The 26,445-nt window shown below is 32.8% G+C and overlaps 2 protein-coding genes and 1 pseudogene across 5 annotated transcripts in view; 1 reads left to right on the top strand and 2 right to left on the bottom strand.

Moving 5' to 3' along the window:
- The first annotated feature begins 3,464 nt into the window (after nucleotides 1-3,464).
- LOC101503707 (ubiquitin carboxyl-terminal hydrolase 6-like) lies at nucleotides 3,465-15,190 on the top strand. 4 transcript variants are annotated; one of them, XM_027330238.2, is made up of 9 exons: nucleotides 3,465-3,599; nucleotides 4,115-4,676; nucleotides 7,561-7,760; nucleotides 14,014-14,134; nucleotides 14,265-14,315; nucleotides 14,452-14,495; nucleotides 14,570-14,617; nucleotides 14,700-14,808; nucleotides 14,925-15,190. In XM_027330238.2, exons 3-8 carry the CDS (start codon nucleotides 7,660-7,662, stop codon nucleotides 14,740-14,742), a joined length of 408 nt encoding a protein of 135 aa, XP_027186039.1. In that variant the 5' UTR covers nucleotides 3,465-3,599; nucleotides 4,115-4,676; nucleotides 7,561-7,659; the 3' UTR covers nucleotides 14,743-14,808; nucleotides 14,925-15,190. The 4 variants fall into 4 exon arrangements, with proteins under 4 accessions (XP_027186039.1, XP_073220283.1, XP_012575011.1 ...); XM_073364182.1 differs by having other exon boundaries at nucleotides 3,499-3,627; XM_027330239.2 differs by lacking the exon at nucleotides 3,465-3,599 and adding an exon at nucleotides 3,637-3,773.
- Nucleotides 15,191-19,645: 4,455 nt separating this feature from the next.
- Nucleotides 19,646-22,518, bottom strand: LOC140918619 (cationic amino acid transporter 1-like; annotated as a pseudogene).
- Nucleotides 22,519-26,134: 3,616 nt separating this feature from the next.
- The window catches only part of LOC105852819 (uncharacterized), a 3,180-nt gene continuing 2,869 nt past the window's right edge, over nucleotides 26,135-26,445 (bottom strand). Inside the window, exon 3 of the mRNA XM_012719558.1 lies at nucleotides 26,135-26,433. Within this exon, the coding sequence (XP_012575012.1) occupies nucleotides 26,135-26,433 (299 nt within the window). The remainder of the gene's footprint in view (nucleotides 26,434-26,445) is intronic.

Genomic DNA, 26,445 nt, shown 5'->3' with positions numbered 1-26,445 from the left:
AATCGATTGGCTCAGTGAAAATCCTCAGTTTTAGTTGTATGATTGTTTGCTCATGAAACTATCCATGTCTTGATTTGTTATGTTATAATTAGGGGATTGAGAACCTCATTTTACTTTCATTTTAACTGGCAAAGTATTGTATGAACTTTTCGCATATTGAAAATCCTGCTAAGGTGCATGCTTAGTTGTAAAGTTATTTTTAGCATTCAAAACTTAAATGTTATGTGTTAACTGTTATTTTCGGTTGGTGACCTTTACAATTATTGTGGAAATCTGGGCTTTGCCCTCAGATGAGAGTCAGGACGATCCTACCGATTCGTACCCTACGGACGGGAATGGAGATGGGAACGCTTGACTGCAGCTACGTTAGGAGAATCTCACGGGGCGCGTGGAGATCACTCCGGGTGTTTAGTTGTGTTGTAAAATGATCAGATTAGGTTGACATAGAGGGATCAGATGTCTTTCTTTTGTATTGCATTTATTTTAAAATGGAAGACTGTACCTATACTAATATTGTCAGCTTGACATGTTATTTTCGATGGGTTACATGTACCATTTGTTGTTGGGTAAATGGTTTGGATTTATAATTGGAGTAACTTTTCCGCTGCTTGTAAATTATAATGACTCAATTATTTATCCAAAGGCATTTCTTTATTTATTTCTCTGCTTTATTTTAAATTCTTTTGAAACAAAAATATACCCTCGCTTTGAAAAACGGGGTGTTACATTGTGGTATCAGAGCTTTGGTTTGGTTTTCTTTGGGGGCTGTGGAACCTTGGTTATAGATTGTAGGTCAACCTATAGGTTGAGAGTTGTTATCTGATCATGTGTCGGTTTAGGTGGTTTGAGTTGTCAAGTTCATAATTATTATTATGTGCGGTTGTGGTCGGAAGTTATTCTTAGAATTATTGAAGTAGTGTTAAGACTCTACTTGATGATGGTTTTATAGGGAAACCATGCTGCCAAGGAGGAATGACGTTCCGAGAACCAATGCCAGTAGGAATGATCGAATGGCGGAGGCTATGAATAACCTGGCTGCTTCTGTTGCTGCACAGACTGCTGCCAAGACTCAACGCGATCTCGAAAAGAGGGGAAGAGAGATCCGTGCTGCAGAGTCAAGAGGATTAAAGGACTTTCGTCGTTACAATCCTCCCAAGTTTGAGGGGGCTGAGGATTCAGAGAAAGCGGATCAATGGATCCAAGAAGTGGAGAAGATCTTCGAAATGATTAACTGTCAGGCGGGAGTGAGGGTCAACTATGCCACTTATATGCTACTAGGAGATGCTGAGTACTGGTGGAGGAGTACAAGGTTGTTGATGAGATCAGCTCACGAGGAGGTGAACTGGGAATCTTTCAAAGGGAAGTTTTTCGACAAATACTTCCCGATGAGTACCAGGACTAGACTGGGTGATGATTTCCTGAAACTACATTAGGGGAACATGACCGTGGGCGAATATGCTGCTAAGTTTGAATCACTATCAAGGCATTTCATATTTTTCCGTGAAGAGATTGACGAGCCGTTCTTGTGTCATCGTTTCCACGACGGACTAAAGTGTGAGATTCAAGACTTTGTCTTACCCTTGGGAATTCAACGTTTCCAATTTCTTGTGGAAAAATGTAGAGAAGTTGAGGATATGAAGAATAAGAGAGCTAGCCGAGGAGGGAATTTTAACTCAGGAGGACCTAGTCGGGTGAAGTATCAGAACAAGGGAAAACAAGTTGCCAAACATTATAATCGACCACGTGATAACAACGGGGGACTGAATAACCCAGGGAACCAAGACTTTGGGAGGCAAATGGGACAAGATATACGATGTTTCCGATGTGGAGAAGAGGGACATTATGCTTATGCTTGTACCTTTAACAGTACTACTTGCTACAATTGCCATAAACCAGGGCACTTTGCAAGGAATTGCAAGGCTCCGAAGGTGGAACCAATGGTGAATGTAGCTAGGATTACTCTTCCTACTGCTAGAGGACATGTTTATTACGACGACGCTGAAGTTGGAAATTTATCTAGCGATCTGATTCAATATGACTGTGCGATTACAGGTAACCCCCTAACTACACTTTCTGATTCGGGGGCAACCCATTCCTTCATTGTTATGGATTCTGTGAATCGTTTGAAGTTGTCTGTGTCTACTTTACTGCTAAGACTTTGACAGTGAATTATGCATGTTTACATTGTCAAATAACTATTCAGAATAGGGACTTCTTGATTAATCTGATCTGTTTACCTCTACATTAACCCAAGATCATTCTTGGTATTCCCTGATTCGTGCAAATATAGGTGAATCTCAAAACCCTAGACATCATAGTTTGTCATGAGTGCCACAAACTCTGAAAACTTTATTGACGGTGTTTTTTTAATTGATGTTGTTTCTGAGGCTTTGTCTTTTCTGCTTTAATTGAAAGCCGTTTGGTGGAATCAAATGTTGAGAAATTTTTCGAAAATCTTTTGGTGAATGGTAAAGGGTGGAATGGAGGGTATGGAGTAAGTCATCGTTCGCGTGTCTTCGTATGTGCTCATGGAAGTCGTGATGTTGAATGTGGGCAGTTTCTCATCAACAAGTTTAATGAGGAAATTGCGGTTCGTGACTTGAAGGATCATGTTTTTGTTACTGCTTGTTCTCACGTTGGTTGGGACAAGTATCCTGGGAATGTAGTTATATACACTTTTTCACCAAAAGGAGAAACGATGGGTCACTGGTAAGTAACCTCACTGACTTGATTTCAATGTTGCTTGTATAAACTGTAGCACTTAATAATTATTTGCAGGTATGGCTATGTTTCTACTGATGATGTTGCTGATTTGTTGGACCTACACATTGCTAAAGGAGAGGTCATACCACGGCTTCTGAGGTTGGTATTTTTGTGTAGCTCTTTATTTTTTTTTTTTTAGATCTCTAATATTAGGCCTCCCTCAAATTAATTTTTGTAAAATTTAGGCCCATTATTTCATGGGTCTAAGGGAGGGGGCTCTGGAGGCTTCTAGGCCCTAATATTTTGTTAATTTTGAGAATTTTTTTTTAAAAAATTTTGAAATTTATTTTATTCGAAAAAAATTAAAAAATATATTTTTTCTTAAAAAATTATTAAAAAGATAAATCATTTACATAAAAAAAAAATCAAAAATTTTTTATAGTCAAAAATTGAAAAACTTTTATAGAAAAAAATTGAAAATTTTATATCGAAAAAAATCAAAAAAATTTTATTGGTGAAAAAATCGAAAAACTTTATTTCTCGAAAAAAAAAATCGATTCATTTTTTAAATAAGTGGGCCTATGGGCCCACTAAGCCCACAAAATTTTATGGGGCCTTTAGTGTGGGGCCTTGTTTTTTGAGGCTTTTTAAATTATAAATTTTTTTGGCCCCTTCAATATATGGGCCGGTTAAATTATAAATTTTATGGGGCCTTTCTGAATACTTTTAGCTTGTCCTAGACTGTGTCACTCGGTTAGGAGCTGGTATGTGCTTGACAGTTAGGCTGACAGGAACCCGGATAAGCGAGGACAGGAAATTTTTTTAGTTACTGAAAATAGAAATATCACAGAAGGTTAACAACTGTAATCCCAGAGCAAATGCTCCTCATAGAAGAGGTGATTCTCTATATGCCCAACCATGAAGGTTCTAACAGAAAAATATGCTTAATGAGTCCCCTTTGCCATGCTCCCTCTTTATATCTATGTTTCCTCTACTAACAAACTCACCGCATCAGCACTTGTAAACAATTCTCCTATTGAGCACATTTATTGGGCTTAGGCCCAAACTCGGTACCTAAGCTTCTTCTGATGACTCTCTCCTAAAGAGACTATGTCCTGACAGTCAAGCTCCATATGTTTTGTTTTGGCATGTAGAATGCGGTTGTTGGATTGAACAACAATGCTGACATTTCAGAGGGGACTTTGTTTCCCCTGTAGTTGGTTTCCTAATGTTTCTGTCTGATTGAATTTGTTTATTTCATATGTTCTTTACCCTAGCAGGAAACTATTTGGCAGTTCTATTTAGTAGTGTCATCTATTATGCTGTTTAGTCGGTTAATGTATTTATTGCGTTTTTGTCACTTTTCTTATAATGGGGGAGATAATAGTTAAACTTTATGAAATTGTTGTAGGGGCCAAATGGTTGCAGAAGCGCAAACATGTATTCTTCGTAAGATATATTATTGTAGATCGATGCAGATGATTTGTGAAGATGATGTTAGACAATATGTAAGTCCGGTACCAAAATGCAATAATCATTTACTGTAAAGTAGAGACAAAGAGATTCTTTAAACTCATCAAAAGTTTTGCCATACCAACCACTCAAAAAACCAAACGAGATAACAACCTCTGGAAAGCAAAACAAAATATTTACGTATCAAAAGTTTTGCCATACCAACCACTCAAAAAACCAAACGAGATAACAACCTCTGGAAAGCAAAACAAAATATTTACGTAAGGCCAGCAACGGTGGCACCGAAACCAGAACCAGTGAGGGATTTGAGATGCACCAGACAAGGTGGAGAATAAACCAACAGCAGGTGCAGATCCTTCTGATCTGAGATCTATTTATTGCTCGTGCTGTTGTCCTTAGCAGCTCTATTAATTGAATCACATCTGGAGGGGAGACTGTCCACAGATTCAGCTAAAGTTGCTGCTAAGTGAGCCAGCTTGTTACCATCTCAAGAGATCCAGGTAAATCTATTAATATTATTGATCATTATATCGTTATGATTTTTAATTATAGTAATTATGTGAGGTTTTGGATTGTTACAAATTAATAATTAATAATGGGTTGTTATAAATTTATATATGGACAGTTTTATTTTTATTAATTTCAAATTATTAATTTATTGTATTTAAAGGTTGCTAGAAACAATAAAAGTTTATGTTTCAGTTTTTATTTTCACAAGTGGTAATAAGAGCATTCTTGTTCTTGAGAGACCTAGTGATATTGAGAGTCACACTAAACACTTAAACACTTACTCGAGAGTTGAAAATAACTCCGTCCTAAAATTGTCACATATGGGTAATTAGAATGGAGGCTTATCTTGATGCTATTGATCTTTGGGAGGCTGTTGAGAATGATTATGTGATTGATCCATTACCAGACAATCCAAGGATTGCACAACTCACAAATCATAAGGAGTGAAAAATGCGAAAATCTAAGGAAAACTGTATCAACAATCACAATGGAAATACTTTGAGAGATTTTTACAAATATATGAATAAGTAAAACTGTATCAACACACTCAAAAGTATTTTGAACTCGAGCTTATCCTTAAATTTGAGAAGATCTTTATCCTTAAGATCTTAAGGAAAAGCTTCTAACAACTTTTGGATAGTAAACTTCTTGAACTTAAAATAAGTTTGTCCAACTTAATGGATCAGTGTATTTCATTAGATCAATCTCTTTGATAAGGAGATTGTCAAAATTTGAAATATCGACCTATTCCAAGGTCTATCACTACAAGAAAACTCTGATTTTGTGGCGGTCAATAGCCCTTACAAAGGGAGAAAAACAACTACAACAGACACATTTGAGGCGGCTAAAGACACCCACAAATAACCCCTTTATAAATTTTTGTGGCGGCCAAAACGACCACAAAAGTTGGTTTTTTAATTATCATTTACGAAAGCTTAAGCCCTCACAAATTTGTGATAGAGTCCGCCACAAATTTGTGACGGCTTAGGCCACCAGAATAAAGTTGATTAAAAAAATTCACAGTTTATAGGGGCTAAGGCCGCACAAATTGACTTTAGTTCTTGCCATGACCTTGTTTTAAGAGAAGGAGAAGCTGATGTAAGTTTTACTTGGAAATTGACTTTTAGAGTAATTAGATAGAAGTAAGTACAAGTGAATACTGTATTTGTTGAATATCTAAAAAGTAAACTTAAAGATTAATGATCCATATGTAATGCAGCCATTAGAAGCTAAGAATTAGGCACTATTGCCGTTAAAATCTCTTGTCCATTTGCTGGTTTTTCAAGTTTCATTAAATTTATTTTAATAACTTATTAAATAACAATTAATTTTTAATTAATTTGAATAATATTTAAAAATATCATTCATATAATTAAGATATATAAATATTTAATTATAAATGACTAAATCTCATTCATATAATATATTCAAAACTAACAATATCTATACGTAGAACTTAATTAAACGAATAAATAAAATAATTTGAACATAATAAAACCAAAATATTTTGAAGTGAATAAACATAAAAACAACTACATCAAACTTAGAAGTTCAAAAAAATATATAAATTGTCTTTAGTGATATTGCTCCATGATCGTCAGGCCAATAATTAGACTCAGAGGAACGTCTATCATCTTCTTGGCGATTTAAAGTTTGTTGCCTAGAAAAACATATAAGTATATATATACAGAAAACATATCAAATGGGATGAGTTTTAAAATGAGAAGGAAAAAAGGATAAATCTTAGTCATTGATCAAGTCATTAATAGTTAAAATTAAAACAAAAAGTCATGTGACTTTTTTAAGTGACTATATGATACTTTCTATCACAATCATCTATGTATGATTGTATGATTAAAATTTAATTATTTCACTATCTCATGTGAAAACTCCTCTCACTTAATAATTCCTCATATATAGAGAAAGTTATCATCCACCATCTCACATTTACCTCTCACCCCTTTAGAACACATGACAAGATAATTTTACCTTTTTTCTACCTTAAACTACTTGATAGTCAAAAAATTTAAAAGTTTAAAAGAAGTTCGAAACTTTGAAATAATGTGAAACGTTTGAAATGCAATTTTTCCAAAAGTTTAAAAAAAGATCGAAACTTTTTAAATGTAATTTTTTCAAAAGTTTTAAAAAAATTCAAAATTTTGGATGAATGTGAAACTTTTGAAATGCATTTTTTTTAAAAATAAAAAAAAAACAATCAAGAATTTGGATGAACACAGTTTTCGAAATACAATTTTTCTATAATTCTTTAAAAATATCGAAAATTTAAAATTATCAAAATGTTAATAACTTCAAAAATGTTTACTATCAAATAGTAGAGGGTAAAAAAGGTAAAAAGTCTTTTTCATATGCTTTGACAAGGTGAAAGATAAAAGATAAGGGAGACAATAATAAATTTATCTCATATATATTGGACGCTCTTTGCTTCAATTGAGATGATGAAAAATCATTTTATCATATTAAACTCAATTTCAACATACTTCTTCACACATATTCAAGGTTTTTTTTAACCCTCTAAATCTTAGGGATTAAGTACTTAAAATTAAACTTAAATAAGATCAAGCACTCAAAATAAAACATGCAAGTATCAAACTAATTCCCAGACTATATATTAACATCTGATCTCTACATAGTTGTAGAGTGCATGAAGACTGACTACAATGTATATAGTAATATAATGTAACTACAAAATGAGTCAGAAGGATGCATCATACATTATATCGATATTACAGTTTCAAGTGCTGCAACCAATAAGAACAAAGGAAGAAAGATTAAAGATTGTGAGATATATAGTAATATAATATAACTACAAAATTAGTTAAGAAGGATGCAAAATACCTTATACCGCTATTATAGTTTCATGTGCAGCATCCAAGAATAATGGAAGAAAGATTAAAGATTGTGAAAGGCATTGTCTCTTATTAATGCCAACATAAGAAGAGTATTTGATGGAGTATGGACAGACATACAGAAAATGACTCAAATCATACTGAGATAAATGAGAACTGGCATGGAACTCTTAAAACTCAAAATAAATTGAGTCACAAGTTGAGCAGGTTATGTTATTTATTTTTTTTTTTTGCACTTTCTCATTGTCTCTATTTCTTTCATTTTTTGTTTTGGTTACTATGTAGATTTGAAGGGGATGGAGTGTAATTCCAAGTAGGCATAAAAATCAAAATAGGAATTAAGAGATTAAGAGTCATTCTAACCATTTATTGATAATCAATATAAAGAAGACAGATTTGTAGAGTAACAGTAGACACATTTACCTCCAATTCAGCTATTTTTAACCCCCCTTTGGTAAGCATTAACCGTTCCCCTGTTCAACATTTCTTCACTGCATATTCTACCCAATAAAGATTGTTTAGCAACTTCTAAAGAAGTTTCTTCATCAAAGTCAAGCTCAACCTTAAGCTCTTTTCATGAGATACACACACGTTCGGTTCCACTCAACCTTAAGCTCAACCTTAGGCAAATGTTGATTTTGAGAAAACATGTGATTTTGTGTATTGGAGTTACATACAACCAGTGGCGGATCTTGTACAAAATATTGGGAGAGCGAAAAATATTAATTAAAATATTACAATTGAAATTTATAAAAGTGTTTTATCAAAGATTCAACATAACATCAATTCAAAATAAAAATATAATATGTGAAAAAAGACATTTACAAATTAACTAAAACAATATAATATGCTAAAAAAGTTTTATCATAAAGTTCACAAATTAACTATAAAATTTACAATTAACAAATAGTATCACAACATATCATATATCAATTATTAACATAACATATAAAAGTTTGTTATAGTTTGGTAATAAGTAGTAGTTGAGTTGCTAATTAGGGTGTTAGAGTTTGTTTGTTCGATATCAGTTGATTTATCATTTCATATTACATAGTTTATTTATTTATAGGGAGAAATTAATTTAGTTGGAAGAAGAAAATAGTAAGAACCTGAAAAATAAAAAATATAAGAAGTAGACATAGTCTGAGGGATCAAGACCAAGAAGCACGATTGAAATCAGCATGAAATCAGCATGTTCATCATATACTTATAATTACCACTATTTTCTCAAGTTCAATACACATAAAGAATGTCACCATTTGATATAATTTGTCAACTTCAACTCTATTCTTAGAACTTTTTCAGACTCTTTCAAAATACCTTTACCTCTTGTCAACAGTATAATCAAGCAAGCCACCCAAGCCAATACCTTTACCTCTTATCAATAGTATAATCAAGCAAGCCACCCAAGCCAAGTTATAACAAAAGTGGCAAAAAGGAATTTCAATGCTTACCATCTCAACTTCTCTTAGAAAGTGACGAAGGCCATCTTCCAAAGCATTTGACGAAGTCAACGACGCCTTCAACATTTGAAGGCACTGCAACGATGTAGAAAATGACTTATGTTTTTCAATAGGGTGACATTCAATATTATAAATCTAAAAGGTTAACTTGATGTACCTCTCTCATGCCGATAGATATAACTTTTTTAGTTAGAGAATTGACATCATAACTGCCAAGTGACGACGTTAAATCTTGAAGTGTTGGCTTCAATACACTAAACATTAAATTTGGATGCACTAAATACATGCTTGGCTCTTTTTAAATACGATTGTTGTTTTCTGTGGCAGATTTCTGAACACACAACTCTGATTTTCTTCTATGTAGAAGTAGGATGTCAGAAAACAAGTTATGTGCCACAAGAGGGTCAACCAGATAATTCATGACACTCTTTGACGATATGCACATCTCTTCATCTAACTTAAATACGCTCTTGTAAACTGTATGTATGCTCCCTAAACCAGTATTACATTCTAATTTTTTCACAACAATACCCAAGGGAAAGGTCAGGAAGTTAACCAACATCTCATCAAAGTCTTGAGTAGCATTCGCAAGAATGATTGATCCATCAGATTTATTCAATAACAGTTTTAATGGCATACTCAGATCCTTTCCAAAATCATATTCATATTCGCAAGCTCCATGAACATGTTCATGTATACTTTGTCTAAGAGATCTTTTAAAAAAAGTTGTCAAATGAGAGTTTGACAACAAGCAACATTTGAAAAAATCATTCATCTGTGTAATAAAGAAAAAAAGAATATACAGTCAAAAATAAGTTTTAAACTATAGAAATAGGGAAAAAAAAATACACATAGTTTGGTAAGTAATTGTAAACCTCAGTCTTAGTAAACTTTAATTCTTGCTCCTTCAACGAACGTGTGTTTGTTTGGCCTTTCTCTTTCAAGAGTCTGACAGAGGATGTATCCGGAGAAAAAGGGAGTACTGTCAAGTCGTCCTGTATTATGTAATAACATCCACCATTAACAAATCCATCAGAAACATTTACCGAATGCAACAATACTTGTTTTGCATCAGCTCCGTTGCAGAGATGAGTATCAGTTACACTTTCCAAAGATTTACGTATCTGTGTAGCACAACCGAGATCTAGTTTTCCAATAACAGAACTTTCTTCTTGTTGAACAAGTGTTAGCTATCGTTCCTAGCGGCAGTGTTAAGTAACTTAATAGTATGTCTACGAAACACTTATCAGTGTAGGCATACATTACATCTTCCGTACATGAATCACAAACAAGGTTCAACACCACCACTTCATTACTATTTGCGTTCTTCAACATTTTTACTGAAATACTTAACTATTCTTTCAAAGAGACGAAACATAGATGAAAACAAGCGATAAGAAGAACTTGGTCCAGCGGAGAAACAAACAAGCTATAAGAAGAACTTTGTTCAGCGCTGAGAAACAAACAACGAGAAGAAGAGTTGCGGAGAAGAAGAAGAGTCGCAGAGAAGAAGACCTAATTTTTTTTTTTTGTAAAAGGAAAATATTGATTTCATTCCTTTTTTAATTTGTTTAATTTAAATTAAAAGATAATTTTAAACAATTAATAAATGTATTTAAAAATAATATAATTTAAAAAAAATCATTTTAAATGTTTAATATCTATTATTATTTAATTTCTTTTTTTTTTTTGCAAATAATTTTATAATATTATAACAATTTTCCCTACTAAAATTATAGTTTTCTATAGTGTATTTGGTCATCAAACTAGCTCACAACATTGAGTTTTTTATACAAATATCTCATTTTTGTTTTTTCATTATTGAATTGCCCTACATTGAAAATAAATTATGTGAATGTCCTACTTTTTTAACAAAGTAGAAAATCTATTTCTCTGGAACGACCACTTTTCAAAGTTTATAGAAGGTCGTTTCCCGTAGAACGACCTGCAACTAGACTTTATTTTAATATTTTTCTTTTCTTTTCATTTTAATATTTTTTATTAATTATTTAATAAATCAAAATTAATTAAATTACTTAAAATAAAAATAAAATTATTAATAAAAAAATTAAAATAAAATACATGAATAAATTATAATACTCTTATTAATGCCAATAATAAATTAATTAAATTATTTAAAAATTAAAAACACTAATAATAAATTATTTAAAAAATATTAAAATGAAAAGAAAAGAAAAATCTTTAAATAAAGTCTAGTTGCAGGTCGTTCCACGGGGAAGCGACCTTCTATAAACTTTGAAAAGTGGTCGTTTCAGGTAAATAGACTTTCTACTTTGTTAATAACGTAGGACATTCACATAATTTATTTTCAAATAGGGCAATTCAATAATGAAAAAAAAAAAGAGATATTTGTATAAAAACTCAATGTTGTGAGTTAGTTTGATGACCAGATACACTATAGAAAACTATAATTTTAGTAGGGAAAATTGTTATGATATTATAAAATTATTTGCAAAAAAAAAAAAGAAGAAATTAAATAATAATTGATATTAAATATTTAAAATGATTTTTTTTTAAAATTATATTATTTTGGAATACATTTATTAATTGTATAAAATTATCTTTTAATTTAAATTAAACAAATTAAAAAAGGAATGAAATAAACATTTTCCTTTTACAAAAAAAAAAAATTAGGTCCGCGACTCTTCTTCTTCTCCGCAACTCTTCTTCTCGTTGTTTGTTTCTCAGCGCTGAACCAAGTTCTTCTTATAGCTTGTTTGTTTCTCCGCTGAACCAAGTTCTTCTTATCGCTTGTTTTCATTTCTGTGTCGTCTCTTTGAAAGAATAGTTAACTATTTCAGTAAAAATGGTGAATGACGCAAATAGTAATGAAGTGGTGGTGTTGAACATTGTCTATGATTCAGGTACGGAAGAAGTAATGTATGCCTACACTGATAAGTTTTTCGAAGACATACTATTTAGTTACTTAACACTGCCGCTTGGAACGATAGCTACACTTGTTCAACAAGAAGAAAGTTCTGTTATTGGAAAACTAGATCTCGGTGTGTTACACAGATACGTAAATCTTTAGAAAGTTTAAATGATACTCATCTCTGCAACGGAGCTGATGCAAAACAAGTATTGTTGCATCCGGTAAATGTTTCTGATGGATTTGTTAATGGTGGATGCTAATACATAATAAAGGACGACTTGACAATACTCCCTTTTTATCTGGATACATCCTCTGTCAGACTCTTGAAAGAAAAAAGCCAAAAAAAACACACGTTCATTGAAGGAGTAAGAATTAAAGTTTACAATTACTTACCAAACTATGTGTATTTTTTCCCCTATTTCTATAGTTTAAAACTTATTTTTGACTGTATATTCTTTTTTTCTTTATTACACAGATGAATGATTTTTTCAAATGTTGCTTGTTGTCAAAATCTCATTTGACAACTTTTTTTAAAAGATCTCTAAGACAAAAGTATACATGAACATGTTCATGCAGCTTGCAAATATGATTTTGAAAAGGATCTGAGTATGCCATTAAAACTGTTATTGAATAAATCTGATGGATCAATCATTCTCGTGAATGCTACTCAAGACTTTGCTGAGATGTTGGTTAGCTTCCTGACCTTTCCCTTGGGTAGTGGTTTGAAAAAATTAGAATGTAATACTGGTTTAGGGAGCATAGATACACTTTACAAGAGCGTATTTAAGTTAGACGAAGAGATGTGTCTATCGTCAAAGAGTGCCATGAATTATCTGGTTGACCCTCTTGTGGCACATAACTTGTTTTCTAACATCCTACTTCTACATAGAAGAAAATCAGAGTTGTTTGTTCAGAAATCTGCCACAGAAAACAACAACCGTATTTTAAAAGGGCCAAGCATGTATTTAGTGCATCCAAATTTAATGTTTAGTGTATTGAAGCCAACGCTTCAAGATTTAACGTTGTCACTTGGCCGTTATGATGTCAATTCTCTAACTGAAAAAATTATATCTATCGGCACGAGAGAAGTACTTCAAGTTAACCTTTTAGATTTATAATATTGAATGTCACCCTATTCAAAAACATAATTCATTTTCTACATCGTTGCAGTGCCTTTAAATGTTGAAGGCGTCGTTGACTTTGTCAAATGCTTTGGAAGATGGCATTCGTCACTTTCTAAGAAAAGTTGAGGTGGTAAGCATTGAAATTCCTTTTTGCCACTTTTGTTATAACTTGGCTTGGGTGGCTTGCTTGATTATACTATTGATAAGAGGTAAAAGTATTGGCTTGGGTGGCTTGCTTGATTATACTGTTGACAAGAGGTAAAGGTATTTTGAAGGAGTCTGAAAAAGTTCTAAGAATAGAGTTGAAGTTGACAAATTATATCAAATGGTGACATTCTTTATGTGTATTGAACTTGAGAAAATAGTGGTAATTATAAGTATATGATGAACATGCTGATTTCATTTTGATGTTTTCTTATATTTGTTTGTAAGTGCATTGATATATTTGTTTTTAAAATTTTAACAAAGTTGTTTTAGACATATTTCTGATGTTGATGTAGAAAAGTTAAGAGTGAAAGAGGTTAGTGGCGTTAAAATGTGTTTTTTAAGTTATATGTTACTATGTATATTCCTTATACTCATTCGACGTTGTTGATTGATGGAGGACCAATATGACGTTGGATATATATATTTAGAACAATTGTAGGTGTTTTAGTGTTTACTCTTAAATATATATTCAGTTCAATCATGTGGGCTTTATTGTTAGAATTGAACTCATGATCCCATCAGTTTGTGTTCTGCTTCTGCTGGATTGAATCGTAGAATATTTTGATGTTTGAATATTTGATTTTTTTTCTCCTTTTTCTCTGAGGCAGGCTTCTGCTAGTCTTTTCAATTTGGGAAATACCTGTTATATGAACTCGACATTGAAATGCCTCCATTTTGTGCCAGAATTGAAGTTGGCTTTAATGAAGGAGTCAAATTTGCTGCCTTTGTAGCTGATATATTACTTAACAATGTTTGAACTTTGTTGGGATCAGGTACTCAGATGCAGGACGGAACAATGATGTTGAGACTTGTCATAAATTGACCATTGCAATCTGTCACTTATTCATTAAGCCTTATGAAAGTGCCAAACATGTGACAACGCAATTTTGGCTGGTACATTATCTAGTGTCCATAATTTATTAATTTTGGATGACTCTTTTTTAATGATTGATTACTGTTTGACTTTTGCATCACATATAAAGAAATGGTACAGTCCTTCCTGATTTGCCTCTGTATTTGACAGGTATTGCCTCCCCAATTTAACCAGCTGCATAATGGAGTGTTCATGCAACAGGTTCGTAAGTTGAACGCCAGCATTTACTTATTAGTTTCATTGTTGTTGCTGTAGTGGATTTATATACCTACCTATTTAACTCTTCCTGTCTAACAGGATGCTGACTTTCTCTGTATTTCTTTGTATAAAAATGCAGTTGTTGCAGTATCTTGTGACTTTTCACTTCTTGACGTCTACTAGGTTTTTACAAACTCTTTTTATACACTTTATTTTTCATCAATTTCTTTTTTAATTTATTATCTGTCATTTTTCAGTGAACACATTGCTATTGATACTATTTTTGGCATAGAACTTAGTAACAGGTATATTCTGAGATTTCTTCAACAATTCTTGGTCTTGCGCGATTCGATAAATTAATCTGTTAGTGATATGATAATTTCTCAGGATTTATTGCCAAGAGAGCAATGAAGAAAGCTCTAATACATAATATGTTTATTCACTTAAATGCCACATATCTCAGGAGGTAAAAAATCAGCATGAAGGGCTAAAACAAGTAAGTGCTAAAGCTAATATATTCCAAATACCGATAGTGCATGCCGTAATGTTTCAACATATTTTCTTTTTTGTGTAATGAAGAAATTTTATTAACTTAACTACTGATTTTGATAGGGTTTAAAATCAGAGTTGGAAGAAGCTTTTGCTGCTTTGGGTCATAATGTTCTTTTTTCTAAAGAATCACACATCAATGCCCTGCCGAGGTTATTTCAGTTGGAAGTTGGAACACATCGTCATACTCATAATTAAAATATTTGTCCTGTTTTTTATTTCAATTTATAGGCCTCATGGTGGTTCATACGAAGAAAATCTTGTATTTCTTTCTTGTGTTTCTGTTTCATCCTTTGTCAAATCAAAAATAGGAACAACTTGGATGTTTATTTTGCAATGGCCGAACCAAAAGCTTGATCAGCTGTGGTCATCTATACCCACGCTATAGCAAACTAGCATTGCATTGCTACCTCCCACAATTCTTCTAAATTTGTTATCTTGATTAAAACCTTTGGAAGTATTACTCATTACGTCTAGCCACTCTGCCATCTCACACCACACTCAAGAGAAGAATTGACATTTGAAAAACAAATGGTTTGCTATTTTAATTCTCTCATTACACCTCACTCCTTTGTCCTCCGTAGGAATTTGAAATTATTCAATGTCTTTCTCACTCCCTCCGTACAAAAATTGTTTAAATAAAGATTTAGTTTTAAAATTAGGTTTAATGGAGTGTTGAAGAAGGACAAATAGAAGACAAAGAGCCTAGAGAGAACATAGCGCAACTTGACAATTTAACATCTTATTGAAAGATTCTTACTCTTTCAAGACGATAATATATTTCTCACTTTCAACAAAATTGGTTCTCAAGTCTTTTTACTTCGGGGATTTTCCCGTATAGCTAATGGCATTCAATAGGGTGACAGTTTTAATGGCATACTCAGATCCTTTTCAAAATCATATTCATATTCGCAAGTTGCATGAACATGTTCATGTATACTTTGTCTAAGAGATCTTTTAAAAAAAGTTGTCAAATGAGATTTTGACAACAAGCAACATTTGAAAAAATCATTCATCTGTGTAATAAAGAAAAAAAGAATAAATAGTCAAAAATAAGTTTTAAACTATAGCAATAGGGGAAAAAATACACACAGTTTGGTAAGTAATTGTAAACCTCAGTCTTAGTAAACTTTAATTCTTGCTCCTTCAACGAACGTGTGTTTGTTTGACCTTTCTCTTTCAAGAGTCTGACAGAGGATGTATCCGGAGAAAGCATCAGCTCCGTTGCAGAGATGAGTATCAATTAGATTTTCTAAAGATTTACGTATCTTTGTAACACAACCGAGATCTAGTTTTCTAATAACAGAACTTTCTTCCTGTTGAACAAGTGTAGCTATCGTTCCAAGCGGCATTGTTAAGTAACTTAATAGTATGTCTACGAAACACTTAATAGTATGTCGACGAACAAGTGTAGCTATCGTTCCAAGCGACATTTGAATAATTTTCTCACTAATTGTGTATCAATGATGCATGACAAGATGTCACTCATTGTTTATAATATTTTATATTATTGTCAATTAAGTGGGAGCCTATAAGGTCACGCGATAAAATAGTTATATTGAAAAGTAAAAATTTAATTAAAAAATTATTTAATTAAATAAAATAAATTAAACTTGTAGCGTACAAAATTTACTATGGCAATAATGTGTATATATATATATATACATAGATACATACATACATAGTGTGTCTCCTTTTAACATAACCCTAAAATCATTATTATTGTGCCATCAACTATCATCATGCATTTTGAAGCAACCGTCATGTAACGTCTAGTTAAATAGGTATAACAATTGAGGTAATAACGAATAATTTTGTATATTTCTATAAGAGAATAAAGTACTATGATAAATAATAAATTTTCTTAAAGAAATAATATTTGTAAAATTTTTAATATAAAATTTTATAATTAAAAATTATTTTTAACATATAGAAATATTCAAAACTCAAATTCTCAAAATAAATGTATTATAAAAAGAATTAAAGGATATTTACTCACCTATTGAAATGTTATTTGATAAAAACTTTCTTTCTGTTACTTGCCACCGGTTACTATCACAACCATATATAATTTAACTACTCTCTTTGTTGTTGATATATTTATACCGTTTAAAATTTTAAATCAACATGCTTCTTCTTTTTCAATTAATCTGTTTAATGTAACAGGGCTATCTTTTTAATGAAGAAGATACCAACAAAGGCAAGAACAATCTCATTGATACTCTCACAGCTGTTTGTGTGCTTGGAGGTGTGGCATCAGCTGTTGCTGTGGCTTACAAATTTTACAGAAGGTCGGGCCGAGTTAGACTCTAATGATAAGTTATAGGTTGCTTGGGATGTACACCCTAAATTTTGCAGTTTCTTGAATTCCATATATTTATTTCGCGCTTGTTATTATTATGTTTTGTAATGATTTTGATACATATTATGCCAAGTATGGAAAGATTTCATATTACTTTGATGACAATAGATGTGTATTAAGAGTTTGGGGTGTTTCTAAAATACCTTTTTTCTCCACACTTTCTTTCGGGTAGATTCAATCTCATTTAATAGTCATCCTCAATTATTTATTAGTCTTCCAGTTCTACTATGGTTCAACTGAGTTGAACTGAATGAGTCAATTGAATAATGATTTAGAGAGATGATAGAAAGGATAAAAGTATGTAATTTTCTATTTGAGGGGATCCGATTTTGTTATAGCCTAGTGTTTGGGTTTGGGTTTGAAATGAGTAGAATTTTAATTGCAACTCCTAGTCATTCTCAACTATGTTAATATAGAAAAGAAGAGATTCTAACTATGTTGACATTCTAACTATGTTGACATTCCTAGACATCAGCTTATACAATGAAATGTGAAATGTACAAGGTTCATTCAAAACCTCTATTTGAAAAACCAATGGGAAGATTAGGAAACCCAACTCTATTACGATAACATACAAGACAAAAAATGCCTTTGGTATAAAATGAAAACTACTAGATATAAGAACTATGCCACTCTAATTTACTTACTTGCCTATTCCCACCAAATCTCAATTTCACAGTGATGCATTTTATAAGCCAAAACAACAATAGAATCAAACAATTCTATGTGAAAACCGATTGAAATAATTCAGCTATGCTAAATTACGTTAGCCTCTGTTCCTGAGCTTTCTATTGTTGACACTTGATACTACTAAAAATTTTTAAAACTATTTTATTACGTTTACCACATGAAAATTCTTAACGGTTGTCATAGTTTAATAATGTAAAACTGTTTACATTGATTGTGTGCATTAATTAAATTCGATATAAAATGCCAAATTTTATGTTAATTATACCAAAAACTAAGAACTGTCTTATATGTTATTGATTTCAAAGGTGAATCTCGCTATTTTTAGTAAATTTTAATAAAATATTATATTTATTTTTCACTCTAGTAAGAGTCCACATTGAGTCAATTTTTGAGAAGTACATGTTAGACACAATAGAAAAAGTTTTTTTTTTTGTCTAATCAAAATATTATGTTAGTATATAATAATTTATACCAAATGCTTAGTATATTATGTTGGTATATAACCTTGGATGTGGTCATTCAACAACATCATGTAGTGGAGCATATTGGGATTCTTGTTCCTAAAGACAAACAACAACAAAAAGATATAAATTTAATGAAATTATTTTGAAGATCATATATGAATTCTTGGACCTTAAAACATATCCAAAGCATAAAACTCTCTAATAGATGCCATTTTTAAACTTGAGTTTGTGCTATATATAACTTGTTTAGAGTCTCAGTCTCTACTTAACAAACTAGACACATTAGAGAAGAAGAGTAAGGAATATTGTATTTTAGTAAGCAAAATCAGTTATAGGGCATTTCGCTTTTGGCAAGAGATGGTGATAATGCGTTTGATTTAGAACTATGAGAATATATATCTTAGTTATTGACTTGCCAAAGGCGAGCTGCCCTATGAGTGTTTAGCTTAAACGTTAGTTTTGTTTTCTTCGATATGAGTGCAATACATATATTAAAGAAGGTAATTTACAATTGTGGCTATTTATCATGAGATTATTTCGTTAAGAATTGTTGAAATTGTGGGATTTTAGAGAAAAAGATGAGAGAAAATAATAAGGGTTTGAATATTATTGATAATAGTTTAATGCTGACTTGATTACAATAGACTCAATACTAATCTCTATTTATAGAGAAGCATAGACTAAATCCTAAATTAGGAATAAATCATAATAATAATAATAATAAGAGATATTCTAAGATATCTCTATAATTATAAATGGATCCTAAGAAATAATTTAAGATACTCTAATATAATATAAAAAAGCAAGCTCCGTTCTTCTAAAAAACTGCATTTGGAAGCTTCAAACCAATAATAATGGAGAGGCAACTCAGGGATGCATGTGAAGTCGGAAAGAATAGCTATAAATATAGCATAGCCAGATAGTCTGATTGATCATCAGCCTGAGAGAAATTCATGGCAGGCAATTGAACAAAGCAAGTTTCGTTCTTCTAAAAAACTGCATTTGGAAGCTTCAAACCATAATAATGGAGACTCAAAATATTTAAACTTAAATCTGCTTCAAGGAGAGAGAGGCGTGCTTCAAGGAGAGAAAGGCAAGGCTAGTGCATCTGGGACAAATTGCCAAGATAAAGTAAGTCATGAAAATAAAAGGCACCGTTAGAATAACGACTAACGGAAAAAGTCATCACTAATATAATTCATATGTGGAAAAAGGGACACCACCGAAATGATCGTCAGTGGGAATAAAAGCCACTTTAAAATATATTAGTAAGAACTAAATTGCATGACAAACACCAAAGAAGAAGCAGCGCGACTCTAACGAAACAAAGTCATGATCAATCAACGTAATAAGAAAATGCGTCCAAAACAAGAGAGATAATGGCTGTTTGAACAATGACACATATTTTCGCTGATCAAAATTGGAGAGTAAGGGCAGATCTGGAACCATCGAAGAGAGAATAATCGTGCACCAAGAAGAATCCCATCAATTGAATTGCAAATCTTATATATGAATCTTTATCAATAGAGCCAAGAAGAAATATGTTAATAGCAATAGACAAAGAAGGTAGCCAAGGAACCAAAGGAACTCCCCAAATTGTAGGCTTCTTTGCCATTGGTACAAAAAGCCAAATACCACCCGTCCCTAAAATCCACAGTGGAACAAAAACTAAATAACCAATCCAGCCATCAGTACTATTATTCCAATAAGCTGAAATTCCAATTGAAGAGCCAATAATCAACACAAGACCCACAATGAAATTGCGTTGATCTCCTTTTGTAGTTACTCCACTTGAATAATAACGCCTTACTAAAAGTGCTAAGGCCACAAGGGAAAATATAAATAAGGTGGAATCATGTGAGTACGTGCAATGTGAGTTAAATAACGAGTTTGACCAACAGCACCAACCAACAATACAGTTGTCATTCCTTTCAAGGCACCTAATGAAACAATGTACTTAGCCCAATCCATTCCAACAGCACTAAATGCAACAGAAAAATGTGCATTAACATCTATATCTTTATAATTTTGCATGAGACAAAGTGTTGTAGCTAGTAAGCAATATAATATGGTGGTAATCAACATAGATCCAACAAGACCAATAGGAATGTCTTTGCCAGGATTCTTGGTTTCCTCAGCCATAGTTGAAACAGCATCAAAGCCAACATAAGCAAAGAAAAGAACAGCAGAAGCATCAATCATACCGTGAACACCAAAAGGAGTAAATGGAGAGTAGTTTTCGGGTTTGGCTTTGATGAGACCAGCAATAATAATGAAGACAATGACATACATGTGAAAGATAGTAGCAACGTAGTTGAAAATAGAAGAGCCTTTGGTGTTGTAGACAGCAAGGGCAGTGATGGCAATGAGGGCACCAACAACACTGGGGTCAAGATGGCCATAGTCAGGGTTCATGCTATGGACAATTATACGAAAGTCTTTTGGAGCTCTGTATATTTCCAGCTGCTATAAATGCCACAAAATCCCCCAATTCTACCATTAAGTATGCAAATGATAATGATTCTCAAAGTAAACTTTACCACCCCGTTGTTGCCCCTACCTATAAGGGCTACCTTCATGGGGTATTATGTGCTATTAGCTCTTTAGCTCAGCTGGTTGGAGCGCCAAACCCTAATGGGTTGTAGAAAGGTTTATAGAACCCTAACAATAATAATTTTTTTTTTTTTGCACAGTGAACCGCGCGATAAACAGTGTTGTGACTGATCTGCTGAAAATAAACGAAAAGCTACAAAAAATCTCACCGAATATTAGAATGTTAGAAAATAGAAACTATAATTATATTCCCTAATTGTTGGGAACTCGACAGCGGAATAGAGGTGGAATCGTTCAAGGAGGATCGAAATAGGCTCTGATACCATGTTGAAATTGTGGGATTTTAGAGAAAAAAGATGAGAGAAAATAATAAGGGTTTGAATATTATTGATAATAGTTTAATGCTGACTTGATTACAATAGACTCAATACTAATCTCTATTTATAGATAAACATAGACTAAATCCTAAATTAGGAATAAATCATAATAATAATAAGAGATATTCTAAGATATCTCTATAATTATAAATGGATCCTAAGAAATAATTTAAGATACTCTAATATAATATAAAAGATATTATAAGATATTTTTTAATATTCTAACAAGAATGACATAATATAGCACGATTTCAAACCCTTATTCTAAAAAGTTATTTACTATTGATAATTTTAAAGCATTCATCATTATGTTTAAATCTCTAACTTTTCAATTACTTTTTTTAACTGATATCGTCTTTTCTCAAAGTGCATATGGAGCTAAAAATATATTTTATCAACCCTACTTTTCATTATAATTAGGCTAGACAATACAAAAGTATAGTTAAGTTTACAATAGTTGTACAACGATTTTAAGTATATGTGATTTGGAGTTTGTTTTCTACAATAGATGCCATATGTATTAGGTTGAAGAAATCGATAAATAGTGAGTTTGTAAGTAAAGCATGTTTTAGTTGCTATATTTGTGTGATTTGCACGAAATAACTTTCATACTATATATCCCTGCTATTTTATTTTAGGCCTAATTGCTTATGCAATCCCTTAACTTAATTTCATATATCACTTCAGTCCTTTATCTTTATATTTTTTTTGATTTAGTCTTTTATTTAATTTTAAGTAACAATTTGATCCTTTATGTCTTAAAATGTCAACAATGTTATCATATTTTTACAAAAATGTCATAAAAAATTTCAAACAAACCCATAAAATTAACTATCATCTTTAATATAATGCAAATTTCATCATATTCATAACTCAAATCTTCAAATAAACTCATATTTTCATTCTTTATTTGATGCATTTTATGAATATATTCTTGAAATTAGTATTGAATTTTATGAGTTTTGTATGAAGACTTTGATTAATTTCCTAAATTTTTATAAATAAAGGGTAACATTGTTGACATTTTAAGATATAAAGGATCAAATTATTACTTAAAATTAAATAAAAGACTAAATCGAGAAAAAAAGATAAAGGAATGAAGTATTACATAAATTTAAGTTAAAAGAACGCATAATCAATTATGCTCATATTTTTATATGTATAAATCGAAATGCGTACGAATTTTGTCTTTTTTGTATACTTGCGTACATATATAATGTGTATGTAATTAAGTTTGTATTATAGTGTATAATTGGGATTATACTTAAGTGGGTGAAGTTATATTTGTTATGTATATAGTATTAAAACTTACAGATCTATAATTAGATCTGTTTGTGTTTATATATGTATATATATTTTTTTTTTTTTTGAATCTGTATGATTTGTATTTTTATTTTTTAAATATGAAGGTACCTTGTGTTTATAGGGATAAAATCTTTATGCTAAACAATCATCCATGTCTTTTATATAAAAACTATATTTAAAAAATTTAATGTTTTTTAAATTCGATATTAGCTTAAATGAATTTAATGTCCTAAAAGATACATTTTATGTTGGTTTTTAATATCAATAGATTCAAAATGAGTATATTACGATGAAACATACTAAGTAAGTTAGAGGCTATTTCATCTCATACCTCCCAAATCCAAGGAGAAGAAAATTGAAATCAAATAGAGAAATAGATGGAATGAATGATATCATGTTCCATTCTATTTCATCATTTTTTAAAATATCAACACAATAGAATATTGTATTATTCCATCTTATTTAAAACTCAATTGTGTTATAAAAATAATATGATCTTAAAAGAATAGACAGAACAAAATTGCAAAGAAGAAATACTGTTGGAACACAATCAAAAGTGGAGGGTGAATCAATGGTGAAAAATTGATAATTGAAAATTTTGGTGTTTTTAGAAAATGATGGAGAAAAGAGAGAGATTATGGAAGAGAGTTATTTTCTATTTTTCACTATATCAAAATGGCATTAGTCTTTTCAACAATATACACAAAGGTATTTATATGGGATACAATTTGGAACCAAATCAAGTGGCCCAAAAATTTGAATTAGTTATATCACTTCCAATACACCACCTTAATTCAAATGTTCCACATTCTTCATGCCTAGCTTCATCACAAGTTTTTTGAAGACCTCATTCGTAACGCCTTTCGTCAACAAATCTGCAACTTGTTCTTCGCTTTTGCAATACCCAAAACGTAACTGTCCGGAACTCACTAGTTCCCTCAAATAGTGAAACCTCATCTCAATATGCTTGCTCCTCCCATGTGCTATGGGATTCTTAGCAAGGTTGATGACTGAAACATTGTCCATCAACAGCAAAACAACTCCTCTCGTGTTGTTGTCCAGCTCACGCAGCAGGTTCACTAGCCAAACAGCTTGGCATGCACATAACGAAGCTGCGATATACTCCGCCTCGCAGGAAGAGAGAGCAACCATCGGCTCCTTTTTAGAACACCAAGAGATTGGTGCCCCTCCGAACATAAAGACATAACCGACCGTTGATTTCCGATCGTCCTTATCTCCGCACCAATTGGAGTCGGTGTATCCGAGTAATTCGCAACTTTTGTCCATGTCATTTGCAGGAAATAAAATTCCACAGCCAAGAGTACCTTTCACATATCTAAGTATCCTCTTAACTGCTGCCAAGTGTGATACCTTCGACCTCTCCATGAACCTACTTGCAATACCGACACTAAATGCTAAATCTGGCTGCGTATTGCACAAGTAACGCAATGATCCTACCAATCTCCGGTATTGAGTAGAATCCACATCTTGCTCATCTTCACTCTTGGACAGCTGTAAACGTGCCTCAGCTGGTGTTGTGGCAGCATTGCAATGCTCCATATCACACCTCTTAAAAATCTCCATTGCATACCTCTTTTGATGCATGAGCAGCCCCAACTTTGTCTTTTGGAATTCTATGTGCCAAGATCAGTCATTTCAAACTCCTTCATAAGCTCTTCTTTGAACTTTGAAATGTAACTTTAACAACTGCCCGTAATCAATAAATCGTCCACATAAAGACAAAGTATGATTACTCCTTCGCTTGCATCCGACTTCACATAAACACCATGTTCGGATACACACTTCTTGAAACCAATGTCTATAAGAAAACCATCTATGCGTTTGTTCCAAGCTCTTGGCGCTTGCTTCAAACCATAGAGTGCCTTCCTTAACTTGTAGACCCTTGCCTCTTGATTTTTAATCACAAAACCAGGTGGCTGTCCAACATAGACCTCCTCATCAAGTGGACCATTCAAAAATGCCGATTTGACGTTCATTTGATATAACGGCCAGCTGTTGTTATTAGCTATCGTAACAACTAACTGGATGGTTTCATGTCTTGCTACCGGTGGGAACACCTCATCAAAATCTATCCCTTCTTTTTGCAAAAATCCCTTTGCAACTAATCGAGCTTTATGCTTGATTATTTCACCTTTCGGATTCGCTTTCACTTTGTAGACCCATTTCACACCAATAGCCTTTTTATCTTTCAGTAAATCAACCAACATCCATGTATTGTTCCTTTCAATTGATTCCAACTCTTCCTTCATAGCACACGCCCACTTTGGATCGTTTAATGCCTCATCCGTATTCACCGGTTGGGATTCGGCCATTAGAGCGAAATGACTAAGATCACCCTCATTGTTGATCTCACTATCTTGGAATAATTCACAATCACGGAGTCTTTGAGGCAATCCTCTTCGCCTTGTTGGTCGCCTACTTGATTCACCTGTTTCGGTTCTGAAAGGTTGTTGTACAGAACCTTCAGCAGGCTGAAAATTCTGATTTTCCTGCAGAAAATCGATTGGTAAATCGATTTCTACCTCTCCAGAAGCTCCAAGATGTTGATTTTCCTGCAGAAAATCGATTGGTAAATCGATTTCCACCTCTCCAGAAGCAAAATTCTAATTTTTCTGCAGAAAATCGATTGGTAAATCGATTGGCACTTCACCAGAAGCTCCAGGATGTCGATTTTTGTGGCATAAATCGATTGGTAAATCGATTTCCCGAGCTGATATGGCAATTTTTCTACTGTCAAACTGCCGTATCTCATCCACGATCGCATCTCGACTAATTACGATCTTCTTGCTACTCACATCAAACAACTTGTAGCCTCCGGTAGGACGATATCCGACAAGCAACATCATTTCACTCTTGTCATCAAGCTTCTTTCGAAGCTGTCCCGGAATATGTCGAAATGCTATCGAACCGAAAACGCGCAAATGACTCAAATTTGGTTTGAATCCAGACCATACCTCTTCTGGAGTCACCTTTTCCAGCTTCTTTGTAGGACACCTATTCAACACATAGGCGGCTGTAGCAATAACTTCCCCCCAAAGATCTTTCGGCAAATTCTTCCCTCTCAACATGCTACGCACCATGTTCATAATTGTCCGATTTTTCCTTTCGGCCACGCCATTTTGCTGAGGCGTATAGGGTGGTACAACCTCACGCACTATACCCTCATCATCACAATACTTCCCAAATTCTCTCGAAGTAAATTCGCCTCCGCCATCAGTTTTGAGAATCTTGAGTTTGTGATCGCTTTGCCGCTCAACCATAGATTTAAATCGTTTGAACACCTCAAACACCTCATCCTTCCTCTTTATGAGATAAATCCACAGCTTCCTATTAAAATCATCGATAAATGTGACAAAGTATCGATTACCTCCATACGAACTGACTTGCATTGGTCCGCACACATCGGAATACACCACCTCAAGATGACGTTTGGTCCTATGACCTGCATCTTTGCTGAAACTATTCTTGTGTTGCTTCCCTTGTACACACTCTTCACATATCTCAGCTATTAATACTAGGTAGTCCGGTCACCATCTCATACTTTTGCAACGCGTTGAGATCTCGAAAATTCAAATGTCCAAGACGGTAGTGCCACAACCATTCATCACGACTTGCCGCTGTAGTTAAGCACCTATGCTCCATGATTTTCGATTCAATCTTGAAAGTCCTATTGGCAGCCATAGGAGCCTTAAGGATCAAAACACCGTTTTGGTCCAAAACGCGCAAAACCTTGTTTTCCATCCGAATCATGTAATTCCTCTCAAGCAATTGGCCAATACTCAAGAGATTACACTTGATTCCTGGAATGTACA

This window comes from Cicer arietinum, chromosome 8, assembly GCF_000331145.2.
Source record: "Cicer arietinum cultivar CDC Frontier isolate Library 1 chromosome 8, Cicar.CDCFrontier_v2.0, whole genome shotgun sequence".
NCBI lineage: Eukaryota > Viridiplantae > Streptophyta > Magnoliopsida > Fabales > Fabaceae > Cicer > Cicer arietinum.
Note: the sequence above shows the minus strand (reverse complement) of the source record. Positions and strands in the feature narration are given on the sequence as shown.

Coding starts and splice junctions, on each gene's coding strand:
- LOC101503707 (XM_027330238.2), top strand. CDS start 7,660: ATGGACAGACATACAGAAAATGACTCAAATCATACTGAGATAAATGAG. Junction 14,496..14,569: donor CACTTCTTGACGTCTACTAG/GTTTTTACAAAC, acceptor GTCATTTTTCAG/TGAACACATTGCTATTGATA. Junction 14,618..14,699: donor GGCATAGAACTTAGTAACAG/GTATATTCTGAG, acceptor ATAATTTCTCAG/GATTTATTGCCAAGAGAGCA.